General features: G+C 43.6%; 1 protein-coding gene across 1 annotated transcript; it reads left to right on the top strand.

Moving 5' to 3' along the window:
* Nucleotides 1–8,760: 8,760 nt before the first annotated feature.
* On the top strand, nt 8,761–12,058 carry LOC109765249 (uncharacterized). The gene is made up of 4 exons (XM_040391497.3): nt 8,761–9,813; nt 10,244–11,125; nt 11,229–11,381; nt 11,505–12,058. Exons 1-4 carry the CDS (start codon nt 9,808–9,810, stop codon nt 11,856–11,858), a joined length of 1,395 nt encoding a protein of 464 aa, XP_040247431.1. The 5' UTR covers nt 8,761–9,807; the 3' UTR covers nt 11,859–12,058.
* The last annotated feature ends 3,665 nt before the right edge of the window (nt 12,059–15,723 follow it).

Here is a 15,723-nt window from a genome sequence, read left to right as displayed (position 1 = left end):
ACAACGATGTCAAAAAGTTCCCAGCTAAACATATGCATATAAGAAGTGACATGCAGCTAGCTAGACTGCTCATAAATACTAACCATGATTTAATTTATTCTGAATTGGCGCAACTGCAGTTTCTTTTTTGCTTTTATAAGTATTAGAGATGGCACATAAACACTGTTTACACGCCTTTTCAGGCTATTAATCTTGATCAGCATTCTTGCGAGGCTGCCAAGGCTAAAGAACTGCTTTCAGAATTGCGCATTGCAGATTTGAGGTTCGTTGATAGGTTCATAATTTTCTTGAATAAGATGGAAGATTCTTTGCATAGAGACGCTATAGAGGGTCCCTGTGATCTAAGGAGCTCTCTACGGACCAAGCTGCAACGCGAATCTATGCGCGAAACTGTTCATGAAGTTTTTGCATATATCTCAGAGCACGAAGCTATCTGTGCGCGATTCACTACAGATGTAAAGAAGTACATTTCAGATGTCAAGGCGATACATCTAGAGTTGACTAAAAAGGATCGGGATCAGGATTGTTGTTCCGTTTTAGTCAACTCTAGATTGACTAAAAAGGGTATCTAAAGGAACAACAATCCTCATCCTGATCCTTTTTAGTCAACTCTAGATGTATCGCCTTGAAGGAACAACAATCCTCATCCTGATCCTTTTTAGTCAACTCTAGATGTATCGCCTTGACATCTGAAATGTACTTCTTTACATCTGTAGTGAATCGCGCACAGATAGCTTCGTGCTCTGAGATATATGCAAAAACTTCATGAACAGTTTCGCGCATAGATTCGCGTTGCAGCTTGGTCCGTAGAGAGCTCCTTAGATCACAGGGACCCTCTATAGCGTCTCTATGCAAAGAATCTTCCATCTTATTCAAGAAAATTATGAACCTATCAACGAACCTCAAATCTGCAATGCGCAATTCTGAAAGCAGTTCTTTAGCCTTGGCAGCCTCGCAAGAATGCTGATCAAGATTAATAGCCTGAAAAGACGTGTAAACAGTGTTTATGTGCCATCTCTAATACTTATAAAAGCAAAAAAGAAATTGCAGTTGCGCCAATTCAGAATAAATTAAATCATGGTTAGTATTTATGAGCAGTCTAGCTAGCTGCATGTCACTTCTTATATGCATATGTTTAGCTGGGAACTTTTTGACATCGTTGTTAACTTGTAGCAGAGATCGTGTGCAAACTAGTACATATTAGGATTAATTTATATTCGAATCATTTGACTTACATGGAGTTGCGGGGAGGAAGCATGGGAGCTTCCGGTGCCAAGCAGACCACTTTTACATGGTCGATTGAATATCTGAGCGTAAACACTATCACACAAGCCCCTGAACTGCAAAACAGTAGAATTCACATAAATACGTCTATTAGCAAGAAGAAGTCGTAAATAAAACGTAACAATATATCCTTTTTCCAGTTATCCTTTCCCTTTCCAGTGGATGGACAAAACTAGACTGTATGAAAAAAAAGGTTAGTTACCTCAAGATTTGCAAGACCTTTATCAAACACCTTAGTAAACCGCTCTTGTAGTATGAATTCATAGCGTGGAAAACCAGATGCTGGTGGTGGAGTTTCATCGTCCTCCAGTATCGCTAAGTCCGCAACTATGATTTGTTGGGAACCCAGTCGGAAACATAATGTCACTGGTCATTACACAGAATATTTGCAAGTAAATTGAGTACCAAACATATACGAGATAACTTACCAGGGGTAATAACATATTTCCTGGAATTGATGTTAAATCTCCGTTTTTCCAACTTGTGACACCATCCACCAAAGTATCTACACTATAATCGCACGACCTATACTCCTCACCAGTACAAAATACACCCAAATGATTCATATTAGCAGTACTGGCACAACTTGGTGCATTGATCAAAGCCCACACATAAAGCCTGTAAAGACACATAACTTTTTCATCGTCAGCCGGATTATTCTTCTGGGACAAATCTATCAACAACTCCTTTAATTCATTCGTGGTCAGGACCCACCGTTTTGAGTGAGGATCAGATGGGGGTCGTTTGATCATCGCTTTCAATTCCTCAAAACCTATAGGAATCCCAACTGCAGGTCCCACAAAATCACCTTCATTGGGATCGCCCATCACATATGGTGCCAGCTCATACAGATCAATATATGTGCCTTTCAGATCAAGTCTCCCTTTTTCATCAATAAGCATAGCCATATCCTTGACAGTCTGAGTTCTTAGTGCTTCCATCACTTGTAATTTTAGAGGGGCATCCCATTCTCTTTCCTCGATCATAGCAACGTGACGCGGTTCGAGTGAATTTCGGAGACCCTTAATTTCCCTGGGCCTGCATCGTGTGATGTTGTTCGGACTCTTCTTCCTATGATCACCCGGTTTCTTCTTCCTATGATCACCCATTTCTGGAACATCCTCTTCAGGAATGCCCCTTTTGGAATGTCCTCTTCAGGAATGCCTCCTTCTGGAATGCCTAAATCTGCAATCCCCTCATCTGCAATGCTCTCATTTGCCTGAGAGAGTCCAGAGGACCCAGATGTTGACTGATTTGACCTTCTAGCTTGCAAAGGTTCCTTAGCAAGTGCACGCGGTCTCTTTACTCGCCCTTGAGGTACTGGTGGAGGTGATTGTCCATTGGAGGCCGACGTCAGTACCGAGTCGGTTGGCCTCTCCAAACTTGCCTCTATGAACAGTCTTGTCATGCTCTTCCGAGCCATGGTCTGCAAATTCCAAGACCACATAAATAACGATAAGATTGAAAAAAGGCAATGTGAAAAAGGAGGCTGCCTTTTGTTTCCCTTGTTCTCTTTTCAAGAATCCATCACAAGCGGCTAGATTTGGCATGGTAAAACAAGTTACTATATTAGTTCGAAATGATGGCTATTTTGCGAGAAAGGTCAAACATTTGATATTTTCAAAAAATTCCAAAAGATTATAGTAAATATGAACCTTCTTTGGACAAAAGAATTGGGAGTCGGTGGCTTTTTTTCGCACTGTGAACTTTGAGCCCGCCCTCGATTTTCTTCCAAGATTCGCCACTGATCATGCCTGAGGGCACAGGCGGGGCTCCCGGTAGGGCGAGGCAGGGCGCCCGCCCTACCTTGATTTTGCGCTAAAAGATTTGTACGCATACGCTGTCATTGGCTGGTTTTATGTGTGTGGAGTCCCCCGATCGCTAGAAAAAGAGAAAAGGAAGGAAACAAGAAGGCCTAGTCCCTCGTGCAGCTTCGGTCCATGTTATTTGGGCCCATGAGTTCCTGCTGCTGGGCATCGTTCAAAAAATACTACTGTAAATCAGCAAAAATAAAATCTTACCATTAGTAAAGTAGAACTCACAAAAATATAAAGCCCAATAATATGTCACTTAACAGTGTCCAATCACTCGATTGTCAGCAATCTCCTGTTGCAATAATGAAAACACGCTCGTGACTTGTAACTATTTAGAAATCACTAAGGCATAGGCATGTAGGCTACCTTCTCTGCTGGATTCGTGTGTGGCTGGGTGGACAATGGAGACTCCCGACTGCCACTAGGCGTTCCTGTGGCCTCCTCGCTGCTGTTCGCCTGGTCTGTTCCTAGCGGCCGCAGGCGTTACGATGAGGTTAGGGATAAGCCCAGTTATCTGGGAGCAAGAATTCAGAAAATGGAAAGTCAAGCTCCCATTCCATGTACTGAATTCTATTGAGATCCAGTGGGATGAAGACAAGACCATCAAGAAACTGGTTTCAAATAATCATGGTCTGGGACAGAAGTTGACAATGAAAAAATTGAGCCAGAAATCGAACATGATGGTGAAGCTAGCATCTTGGTGCGAAGGGAGTAGCATACTTGGTCTAAGCTATTCGCTTTACAGGAATCTTGCCAAGGGTGAAGGCAAAGATGGAGATATGCAGAGGAATGTGCTTCTTGAGAAGCCCGGCTTGTTGATCCTCAACGAGGGGCACACACCAAGGAACAAGAAAAGCCTAATTTGGAAAGTTCTCGCACAAGTCAGCGCCGAAAAGCGGATTATTATATCAGGGACTCCATTCCAGAACAACTTCCTAGAGCTGTATAACATCTTGTGCCTCGTTGAACCAAAATTGAGGGCGAGCAGTGAGGGTGGCGGCGGCGGCGGCGGCGGCGGCAGTGAGGGCGAGCAGCCTGCCCATCGGGAGTCGCCGGTGCCGTCGGGGGGGGGGGGGGGGGAGGGGGTCCTTCCAGCCGTGGTCGTCACCGGCGAGGGTGGGGGAGCGGGTTGCCAATCTAGGGTTGCCGATGAGGGGGAGTTGGTCGGAGCTGCCCCGGGGGGGCCCTTCCAGCCGCGGTCGTCGCCGGCAAGGGAGGTGGACCGGGTCGCCGATCTAGGGTCGCCGATGAGGGGGAGTTGGTCGGACCATTCCCCAGCTCACCAAAAAGTGCACGAACTCTGTCCTTCAATTTTTGAACCACCTCTACCTCTGTCGATCGATCCTATGGATGTTGGAAGAACACAAAGAGTAATGAGGCAGCATGCACAAGGATATATGAAATGAAGAAGGAAGCTGCTCTCAAAACACTCCAGAAGAAGTAGAATAAAGTTGATGAGATCAATAAACTTCTTGATGTCCAAATTCTTCATGAATTAGAGAAACTTAGAAAAGAGAGGTGCGAGTACATGAAATAGGCCAATGGTAATACCAAACTTCTCTGGCAAATTCCCCACCCTTCGGGCGGCAATCGCGGAACTGGCCGCGGGCGCATCTCCATAGTGTATGTTACCACCCAATATATGTCTGTTACTACCCATGGTACATTAAGAAATAATTGGCAATTCAAAACTAGCTGGAATCTACAAAAAATACTACTGTAAATCAGTAAAAATAATATCTTACCGATTGTAAAGTAGAACTCACAAATTACAAATATAAAGCCCAATAATATGTCACTTAACAGTGTCCAATCACTCGATTGTCATCAATCTCCTGTTGCAATAATGAAAACACGCTCGTGACTTGTAACTATTTAGAAATCACTAAGGCATAGGCATGTAGGCTACCTTCTCTGCTGGATTCGTGTGTGGCTGGGTGGACAATGGAGACTCCTGACTGCCACTAGGCATTCCTGTGGCCTCCTCGCTGCTGTTCGCCTTCCTAGCGGCCGCAGGCGTTACGATGAGGTTAGGGATAAGCCCAGTTATCTGGGAGCAAATTCAGAAAATGGAAAGTCAAGCTCCCATTCCATGTACTGAATTCTAGTGAGATCCAGTGGGATGAAGACAAGACCATCAAGAAACTGGTTTCAAATAATCATGGTCTGGGACAGAAGTTGACAATGAAAAAATTGAGCCAGAAATCAAACATGATGGTGAAGCTAGCATCTTGGTGCGAAGGGAGTAGCATACTTGGTCTAAGCTATTCGCTTTATAGGAATCTTGCCAAGGGTGAAGGCAAAGATGGAGATATGCAGAGGAATGTGCTTCTTGAGAAGCCCGGCTTGTTGATCCTCAACGAGGGGCACACACCAAGGAACAAGAAAAGCCTAATTTGGAAAGTTCTCGCACAAGTCAGCGCCGAAAAGCGGATTATTATATCAGGGACTCCATTCCAGAACAACTTCCTGGAGCTGTATAACATCTTGTGCCTCGTTGTCCATGATGAGCTGCATCATGATGTCGCGCTTTCATCTCCCAGCTACTTTCAACATCCTGCTGCCACCTGCACCTCTAGCTTTCCGGTTGAGCGAGTGCTTGCCACAGTACATGCCATTTTCTAGCTTATTGGATGTCTACAAAGTGATCGACGCATGTCTACACATTTTCTAGCTTATTGGATGGTATGGTTGCTTTGTAGGATATGTCTCAGAATCCACCATGTCAAGAACTGGTAGCCAAAGAACTCCATGGAACTGGGTGGCATTTTCGTCACATATTTCGTGGTGATTTAAAATTCGAGCATTCGGCTTGAATACCCTTTAAACCTTCTGTCATTGTGTTCTTATTCTTTTGGTGTAGCACTTCATGTCACAACTAAATGTTGAATTCTTAGCACTTCATAAACTTGCAGTATATACTGGTTCTATCTCATGCCTTCCAGTGTTTTGTGTTTCACACACTCTAATCTCTTTGTGTTTGAGGCAATTTATTTAGCTCTTTTAAAATTTGTAGTGCAACTTCTTACGTGTCATGTCCATGCATTACATGATAGTAAGAAAGTAAGTGAAATGGGCGTTTGCCAACCTGGCAATGCCCAGCTTCCTCTCAAGAGGCGCCACAGGTGGCGCCCCAACCCCTAGTCAGATATCAAAGAGGGCAGCGGCGGCAAGCATGATCATATCCTTCGCGAGATCAGGATCACATAATCGGAGTTCCAGGATTGCCTTTTCATCTTCGACGGAAGTGCCTCGAATACAGAGGCACATAGCCTCGCTTACAACCCATGCGCTTCGCAGCTCTGGTGGTTAGCAAAACACTTTGTTAGTTGTCCTGGCATGGGGCGGGTTTGAGTCCTGGTATCTGCACCTTTTGTGTGTTTTTTTGCAAGACATTTTGACTACGTTGCACGTCCATTGTGGGCCGGCCCATGAGGTGATGAGGTGGGCACGCGTGGGCGCCAGCTTACTGTTCGGGCGCTTAAGGCGCCAAACAGAAGAGCAACTAGTTGAGGAGCGCTCCTTCGGAAGCCTCCCAACGATCACATGGGGTGGGCTGAGATGGCGCGCTCCCTTCGGATTTTTTAATTTTTCCGCACGTGTTTTCTGCTTTTAGATGGTTTTCTTTCCGGTATTTTTTTGACTTTTCGGTTTTCCACGGGTATTTCTTAGCTTTTCGACAAATGTTTATTTTGGAAAAAAGATAGTTTAAGCGAAAACGCGTTTTTTCCCGCGAGAGGCACGACCGTGCCTCTCAAAAATGGGAAAACACATTTTCTTTTTTTTCCTTTCGTGAAAACAAAAAAATCTTCTTTTTTTCTCCGTGAGAGGTATGGTTCCGTGAGAGGTACGATTTTGCTTTACGAGAGCCACAGATTTGCTCCCGTGAGAGGCGTGACTGTGCCTCTTGGAAACGGATTCCGAAAAGAGAAAACTCATGGTTTAAAAGATAAAATATTCAGAATAAACGAATTTACAAGAAAAAAAACTCACAGGTTGCAACGAGTGGCTCCCTTCCATCTGTCCCTTCCGCGACGTCCGATAAAATTGAACGATACAAAGATCCTTCCATCTCACTGTAACCGAAATATAGTTCTCGCGGGGTGGCCGGGCTAGTGCAAGCCTGCAACAGGAAAAGCTGGTTGGGCCTTTAGCTCATCCATGCCACCATTCTTCCATCACAGGCCACCATAATATAATTGTGATCCCTGCCGTGCCGCCCAGACCTACAGGGGGTCTCACCGATCGACTAAAAAAAGGACGTGGCTAGAGGGCGCACGAGCGCCAGTTGTTAGGATCGAGCGCTTTCTAAATATGGAAGGAGCAATTGACGCGCCTGACATGGTAGACCAAAAAAAGAATCTTGTCCTGACGTGCATTTATTTGGGGTCCAAAATGTTTAAAAAACTGCAACTTTTGATCGAGGCGTCAAAATCCAGTTTCGTTTTCACATTTGGGTTTCTCGCGACGAGTTCTTCAAAACTAGATCTCATATTGATAGGTTTCGTCGAACTTTTTTTGAGGCAACTTTGGGTCCGATGGAGGCAACTTTAGTGCTATAGGAAGGCAACTTCATTTTTTACCTAGTAGGGCTGCCTATTAGGTTGGTTTGTGTAAAAATGAGAAAATCACACAAAACATGAGGCATCTTTAGTGCTACATTTAAGCAATTTCATTGCACTATGTGTATGAATGGATTTTCTAACATTATCACAACTTGCCGACCATGGTTGCTCAGTTGCCTATCGTGGATGTTCAGTTGCCTATCATTGATGCCTCGTTGCCTACAATACTATGAAATTGGCCTATCATCGACGTCCAGTTACCTTCTATTGGTAATTAGTTACCTATCATTGTTGCTCAGTTGTCTAACTTTGCAAATTAGTTGCCTACAATATTATGAAGTTGCTTATCGTTGTATTTTTAAGTTGCCCAAAAACACTATGAAGTTGCCTATTAATGATGCTCAGTTGACTGCCATTACTATTTCAGTTGCCTATAATATAAGTTCACCATTGATGGGGTTATTGGAGGCAAAACGAGGACAATAACTTTAAGATCGTTATGCACTCGAGTATCACACAAAAAAAGTTAGCAACTTTTAAGGTGTTTTCGTGCAACTCCAGTGCATTCAACAAGCAACTAATGTGTACTTTTCATCATTATATCTGGAGATTTTAATGATTTTTGCTGGCAACTCGTGCCAAAATTATGAACTTGTGTAGTTTGCGGACAACTGTCTAACCCCCGCACCCTATGAAATTTCTCATCACCCCTTATGCAACTTCTCATCTGTCCTCACTTTTGCAACTAGTCAACACCTGCGACCTAGCTAGCTAACACACGCATGTTCATTAGCGTAGGCTGGTAGACTACCCCAGAAAAGGTAAGAAAAAAGCTCTCATACCATCCATCCCCACATAGTTCGGAATTTGGATCATGATAGAAACCTTAGATCCCAGAAAAACTTTTTGACATTGTAGGCCACTTATGTCCATTGATGGACAACTTCAATAGTATTTTATGCAATTGGGGATCATCCGTAGGCAACTTCGTAGCAATATAGACAACTTGGTTTCTGAGGCTGACAATTTAGAAGCCATGTTAGACACTCTACGGTAAACAACTTTCACATTATCATTGGCAAGTAAACTATCTACAAATTAGTTTTCGATGTATGCAACTTAGCAACCATGGTAACAATCTATTAGATTACTGCACACAACTATTAGTAGGCTACTAGATGAATTCATTAATACACACGATGCAATTCATCTAGCATCAAAGTTGCTCCTATTTAGCACTGAAGTTGCCTCATTTAGCATCGAAGTTGCTTTTGAAAAGAAAACTTCAAAACATATTCATATGGGATCTAGTTTTGAAGCGTTCGTCATGAGGAACCCAAAAGTGAAAACCGATCATCATTCCGACACGTGGTTTGAAAGTTATAGTTTTTTGAATTTTTTCGTACTGGAATTAATGCATGTGACGTCATCATTGCATTGACGTGTTTGGTCGGACCACGTGAAAAAAAATCAACGCATTGTTGAAAGTAATCTTTTCATATATAGAATGGAGGGGGGGAAGAATTTCCAAATCTGGATGATGATTGTGTGGGTCGCGAGCCATCGAATGACTGCAGCACGTGCGCTCGACTTCACCAGAAAACGCAGCTGCACTTTAAGCATTCGGGAAAAAAAAAAAGCTAGGGTCTCACCGAGAGGAAAGGGGATCGAGGGTCAGTTATTTTTTTAGAACGAAATCGGGGGTCAGTTATGCGCCGCCGCCTCCTGCCGTGCGTCGATCTCCACCATCTCGCCGTCGCCGTCGGATGCCGCGAATGAGGATCCACTGATGCTTGAGAAGAGGCGCCCAAATAAGCAGCTCCCCCTTTGGGAGCTGCAGTCCCCAATCCAAGCAGCAGCAGCAGCAGCTCCTTTCCGAGCTGCGACCGGCAATCGAAGCAATCAAGCGGCTCCATTCCGAGCCTCAATCCGCAATCGAAGCAGCTCCCTTTTTGGTAGCAATCAAGAATCAAAAGCAGTCCTTGCCGGATTACAATTAGAAACAGGCCCTCTTTCGAATTCAGTCTCCGAGTTTCCATTGGTGGCGGAAACCTAGCAGCTATATATCAGTTTGAAGAGGAGACGATCAGCTCTCTTTCCAGGCAAACGGCTGCCAGAACGGCCTCGGCAAATCCTCCCTCGACATGATGGTGAGTTCGTCCTCATGCTCCTTTTTTTCCTTTTATATATCAGAAGAAATAGATCCTCTTACAACAGCACCGCAAAAAACAAAATAAAAAATTCGAGGAGCAATAAGAAGTAGGAATCATAATCAGAATTCTTGGTCAAAATTTAACCTTTTTGTGGGGAAATATCAAAATCACGTCATTCTATTGGAAAGTATAGAAGTATAATCACAATTGCGTTTTTTCTCTCGGAAGTATATAAACATGTATAATCAAAATTGTACAGTCAAATTTGCGTCTCTCTGTGGGGAAGTACAAAAATTCTATATAATCAAAATTGCTCTTCTTGTGGGGAAGTTTGTAAATTATATCGTTGTTTGTGGAAAATATTAAAATTGCGCCGGTGATGTGACTAGTACGAAACCAACTCTGATTTGTTTCATATCAAATGTAGGAGGACAATGAGGTTGATAGGCTCAGCAAGTTGCCTGATGACGTTTTGCTCAACATTGTGGAGCGACTTGAAATCGCTGATGCTGCACGAACTACCATCCTCTCCACACGTTGGAAACAGATCCCTGCTATACTCTCAAAGGTTGTTATCGTGGCTGGTTCTTTTGAGCCCAAGCACGGAAGGAGGAAGATAACCTCAGATGATATAGTTCGGGCCAACGCCACCGTGCTGGAAGCTGCTAGGTGCATACTGGGAAGGAGGGCTGGGAGTCTATCCACCATTCACCTGTTGTGCATGCAATTCTACTTGGGAGATGAGTCTGTTTTCATTGGCCAGACTGTTGCCAACACCATAGCAACACAAAAGGTCGCTTCAGTTGATTTTACAATCATGACGAAGGTGCGCAGAAATTGTTCCGTTGATGAACTGCTCACTTATGGGAGGCAGTTCATGTCATTCTTTGGTTCGTGTCCAAACACATTTGGTGGTCTTGCACGCCTCACGCTAGAGAATTTGAGGTTGGGTGAATCAGACTTCCCCAAAATTTTCAGTATTTGCAATCAACTGGAGTTCCTCCGTTTCCAACAGTGTGATGCGGGGAATATGTCTTTGCTGGAAGTGGAACACGAACAGCTCCGTGAATTACTGATTTTTTGTAGCAGTATTAAGAGGGTTGCTCTGAAGTGTGTACCAAAGCTCACAATACTGAAAATTAATGCTTTTATGTCTCCAGAAGACCCCTTCTGTCTGGGCTATGTCCCACTGCTTCAGACTGTGACCGTCATTAATACTGGTCTTTCGCGGCACAAGATGCTCAAGTTAAGCGAGTTGCTGGGTAAGACCGCCATAAGCACCCTCCATTTGAACTTCAAATGTGAAAAGGTTAGTGGAGGCCCACAATGTTGTCCGAGTGTTGTGTGTTGTGGAGAGGTTGTAGTCATTATTTTTGGTAAACATACTTCTGCATTATCCCCCTCTTTTGCAGATTTGGGTGAAACCAGAAGGTCGAAAGCAATTGCTACCGGTGTTCCACAAACTAAGGCTTGTGAATTTGATCAACATTTCTGAAGAATGTGATCTGACTTGGACGATGTTCATACTCCAAGGTGCACCCGCCCTTAAGGAACTATGCATCATGGTAAAATCTTGTACCGATTTTCATTTCTCATCTTTATTCCACCTCACGTTGAATATGCAAAGCGAGCTCTCTCTTTTCGAAGTTCAGACACCGGTTTGGAATTCTTGACCTGATTGAATGCAGGTGAGGGATCATTTATGTGAAATGACAACCGGGGAGGTGAGGAAGAGGTTTACGTACAGCGAGAAGAAGGACAAAGGACTAGAGTGGGAACCATCTTCCCCTGATTTCAAGCACCACAATCTGGCTGAGCTCAGGATCTATGGGTTTCAGGCAGAAGACAGATTCATGAGGTATGCCAGAAATGTCATGGAGGCAGCGGTTAACCTGGAGGCCATGAACCTATATAGAAATCCAGGGTGTGACAAGTGCAAGCACACGCTTTCAGGTCAGTGGACATGGACGGAGATGTTGTTGATCAGAGACAAAATAAACAATGGGATGTCGTCACATGCCAGGATTCACTTCCCGAGTTGAGGGCAAGTTTTTTTCTTAAGACAGATATTGCTCGCGTCTAGAATTTTGGCAAATGGAAACTGCCAATGTTTGTTATTTGTGATAAATGCTTGCACCTTGTTCTCGTTTCAAATTGTATTATACTAAGCACTGCACTGGTGACAAAGCGTGTTATAGCCGAAGAACATTTCGTGCAGACTGAACAATGAACATCTTTGACATCTGTCAGCGTTAGCCTCTTGAACTTTCGCTGCATTGCACTGGGCTCGCCTTGTACGAGTATAATCCTTCACCACACAGAGCTTCTAGCATTGGGTTTGTCCTTTCCTGAATCCTAAAAAGTGCAGCTGTGCTCGTTAGCGTCCTTGAGCGCACACCGCGTCCTTGAGCACCAGGTGTAGCGTTGTCTTTTCGGGTCACGCGCGCAGGTGGCACCTGGTCGGCCGTTGCCCGTTGGGTGGGAGCGGCGGTTCCGGATCCCACCACTTCTCCTCCTCTCGCGTCCACCCCCTCCCACTGTCGGCGTTCATTTCGAAACTGCAACACCAGTTGCGCTCTCCTCCCCCGTTTCTCTCACCCACAAATCCCTTAATCCCTATCTTCTATAAAAATATGGTACGCCATTGGCATACTCTTGAAAAAAATCCCCCAATCCCCAAATCAGGCGAGGTTGAATCCCGCGGGCATCGACGTTCGGCGAATCCGCGGCCGATTTTTCCGCCGGAGGTGGAGCGATTCACCGCGAGGGGGAGGTGACCAGTGGCGCGCCACCACCAGGTGCGTGCGGCGTTTTCTGGAAGAGGAGAAGTGGGGGGTTAGCCTGTGCTGCGGCGTGGAGCAGGTCGTCGGAAGGGAAGCAGTAGCCGAGGCGGGACAGGGGAGGAACGACCGCCGTGAGCGCCGTGCCGTTCGCGCAGAGGGCAGAGTCGCACAGAGGGGACCACCTTCCTTCCTCGCAATCTATTGGTAAGCACATCTGCCTTCGATTTCACGCTTTTTCCCCATGTTGAAATCGACGAGTACATGGTGGACAACATTGGATGTAGAGTTATTGGGAATTCGGTGCGCAAGGGAATTTGGCTACTGATGGATGTAGGGTTTGAGGACGGTTGGGGCTGCTGTGGTGTTGAAACGGGATGATGTACGAGTGTTTTGGGTTAGGATGCTCACTACAAGGATTTCACGTTTGCTCTAGTTTTGTGAATGACTTGCCCTGTATGTTGTCAGAAGTTGCCCACACACACAAGCGTTGTAGTACAATTTGTTGCAGTTAGCATTGTTTCTGAACAATGCAAATCGAGAGGAAGTAATTCAGTGCAGGGGAAATTGTTTTCAGTTATTTCGTTTTTTTTTCTTAATTGCATGATGTGGTTTTAGTTTTGGATGATATGTGTGAAGAATGCAATTCTAGAGGAAGTAATTGCCTGATGGAAATATAGGGAAGTAATTTCCTGATGTGATTTTAATGGGCAGTAGTGTGAACTGTCTGATGTGAAATAGTTTGCTTGATATGCTTCAGATTTATTTGTACATTTTTACTTGTTTGATTTGTTCAGATTTTTGAAATTTTATCTGTTACTTAAAGTACAATCACTTTTACACTTTAGTCCTACTTCATATAGCAACAGAGATAAATTCAGTATTTGTGCATTCCACTTTTGACACTTTAGTTGCCTGTCATGCCTCCTTGGTTTGCTTCAGTTTGTTATGCTTTTTGCCTAAGATGGTGTGCGAGTTTGCCTAATACCTTGTTGCGTGTCATGACTCCTTGGTAGATTTGTTTAGATTTTTGAAAATTATCTGTTACTTAAAGTACAATCACTTTTACACTTTAGTCCTACTTCATATAGCAACAGAGGTAAAATCAGTATTTGTGCATTTCACTTTTGACACTTTAGTTGCCTGTCATGCCTCCTTGGTTTGCTTCAGTTTGTTAAGTTTTTTGCCTAAGATCGTGTGTGAGTTTGCCTAATACCTTGTTTTCCAACATTTTTCGACAATTAGTTGGCTGATATATTGGCTTTTATTTTTGCCTCAGTCATATGCTGTGTGAGATTCTTTTATAGGATTAGGCTGAAATATACGTACATTTTAGGCATTTTTTCATGCATGATGATGTTCTTTCTCTTTACACGTAGCAGGAAAACATGGCTGGGGCAAGCAAAAAGGGCCTTCAGGATGCCCCTCCGGCATTCAATCCTGATGATGATCCATCTCATGCCACCGATGAACAGAGAACAGAGGTGTGCAAGATATTTTGAAGCATTTTGAAACATGCTACTATTTTCCTCTTTCTTTTTTGTTTTCTTTTTTCTGATTCATGTTTTTGTGATTGTGATTTATGTGTTCTCCTCATTTAGCCACAAAGCAGCGGACCATTAGTTGGGTACAAGCGCTGGAGGAGTAAGGCAATTATCTCTCGAGGGAAGCGCCCTGATGATATTGTGAGCAATGAGAGTATTCCTGGAGACGCTGAAAATGCGAGTGACAAAAGTGCTGGTGTGGATCAACCTACAAATCCGAAGCGCCAGAAGACCGGAGGAAACGAGGTATAATTGCTTCATCTTGTTGAAACAATTGCCTAGCAGTGGCTTCTAAATTGCGTGTCAATACCATTCATGCTTTAATTTTTCTTTTCTACAAACTATTTTCCCATAGGGCCATAGGAACAGGGCATCGCCTGCCAGGATGTTCAAATTGAACAAAGACTTGTTCTGGTTAGACACGGCTAGCCAGCAACTGTTGGCTGGCTAGTACTCCCGACCACACACCCAAAAATAACAATTTTTTTGTCTTCACTGTCCTAAAAAAAGGAAAAGGCCCCCACCCCATGTGCTCCTCATCAATTGAGAAGATTCCTGCGTCCTCGCCTGTGGCTTCACCATGTCGTGACTCCTTCCTGCAACGCATGGAGCAAGAGTTAGGAAATGCATCACGTCCATTTTAGTTCCATTTCAAGAAAATTCAAAAGGCTACAACTCTTAAACTGAACACCAAAACTAAGATATGTTTTCACGTTTAGATTCCTCACAACGATCTCTTCAAAACTAAATCCCATATTGATATGTTTTGACAAAGTTTTTCTTCAAGCAACTTTAATGCTATATGGGGCAACTTTGGTGCTAGAGGAAGCAACTTTGCAACAGATCGTCTATCATGATTACATATTTACTCAAGAACTTCTAATTGGCTAACAATATCGTCAAGTTACCTAATATCACCTTTAAAGTTGCCTATCAACTAAATGATTCCCGTATGTTGAGGACCATGACTGTCAAGTTGCCTAATATCGTTTATAAATTTACATGGCATCATCTCTAAGTTGCCTAACATGACCAACAAATGTCCTAACATTATTCTAACTTGCATATAAGTACTTTTTAATACTATAAGCAACTTAGCTTTAGAGGCAGACCAACCTTAGAAACAACAATGGGCGACTTTCCACATTATCATAGACACCTCACTAGCAATGGAAAATGATGTTAATGACAGGCGACTAATTAACAATATAAAGCAATTTGTTAGTCAGAATAGGCGATAAAAATTTCGCAATTCACAATGATCGATGATAAGTGCCTTTGTAGTATTGTAGGCAACTTAGAGACAACGATAGGTTTCTGAGCATCAGCGGTAGACAATTTGGCTGCTACAGTGGGAAAAGTTAGGAAAATTTTAAACAAAATCCTTAGTACACATAGCGAAAGTTGCTTTGAAACTAATGTAAAGTTGTTGCTATTGGGGAACATTGCATGTAAAACAAAACAATTTCTATGCACACGCAAGATCTATCTATGAAGATCCATAGCAACAAGAGGGGAGAGTGTGTCTAGTACCCTCGTAGATCGTAAGCGGAAGCGTTTAACAACGCGGTTGATGTAGTCGA

Source organism: Aegilops tauschii, chromosome 6 (genome assembly GCF_002575655.3).
Source record: "Aegilops tauschii subsp. strangulata cultivar AL8/78 chromosome 6, Aet v6.0, whole genome shotgun sequence".
NCBI lineage: Eukaryota > Viridiplantae > Streptophyta > Magnoliopsida > Poales > Poaceae > Aegilops > Aegilops tauschii.
The sequence above is the reverse complement of the archived record's forward strand: the minus strand, read 5'-3'. Positions and strand labels throughout refer to the sequence as shown.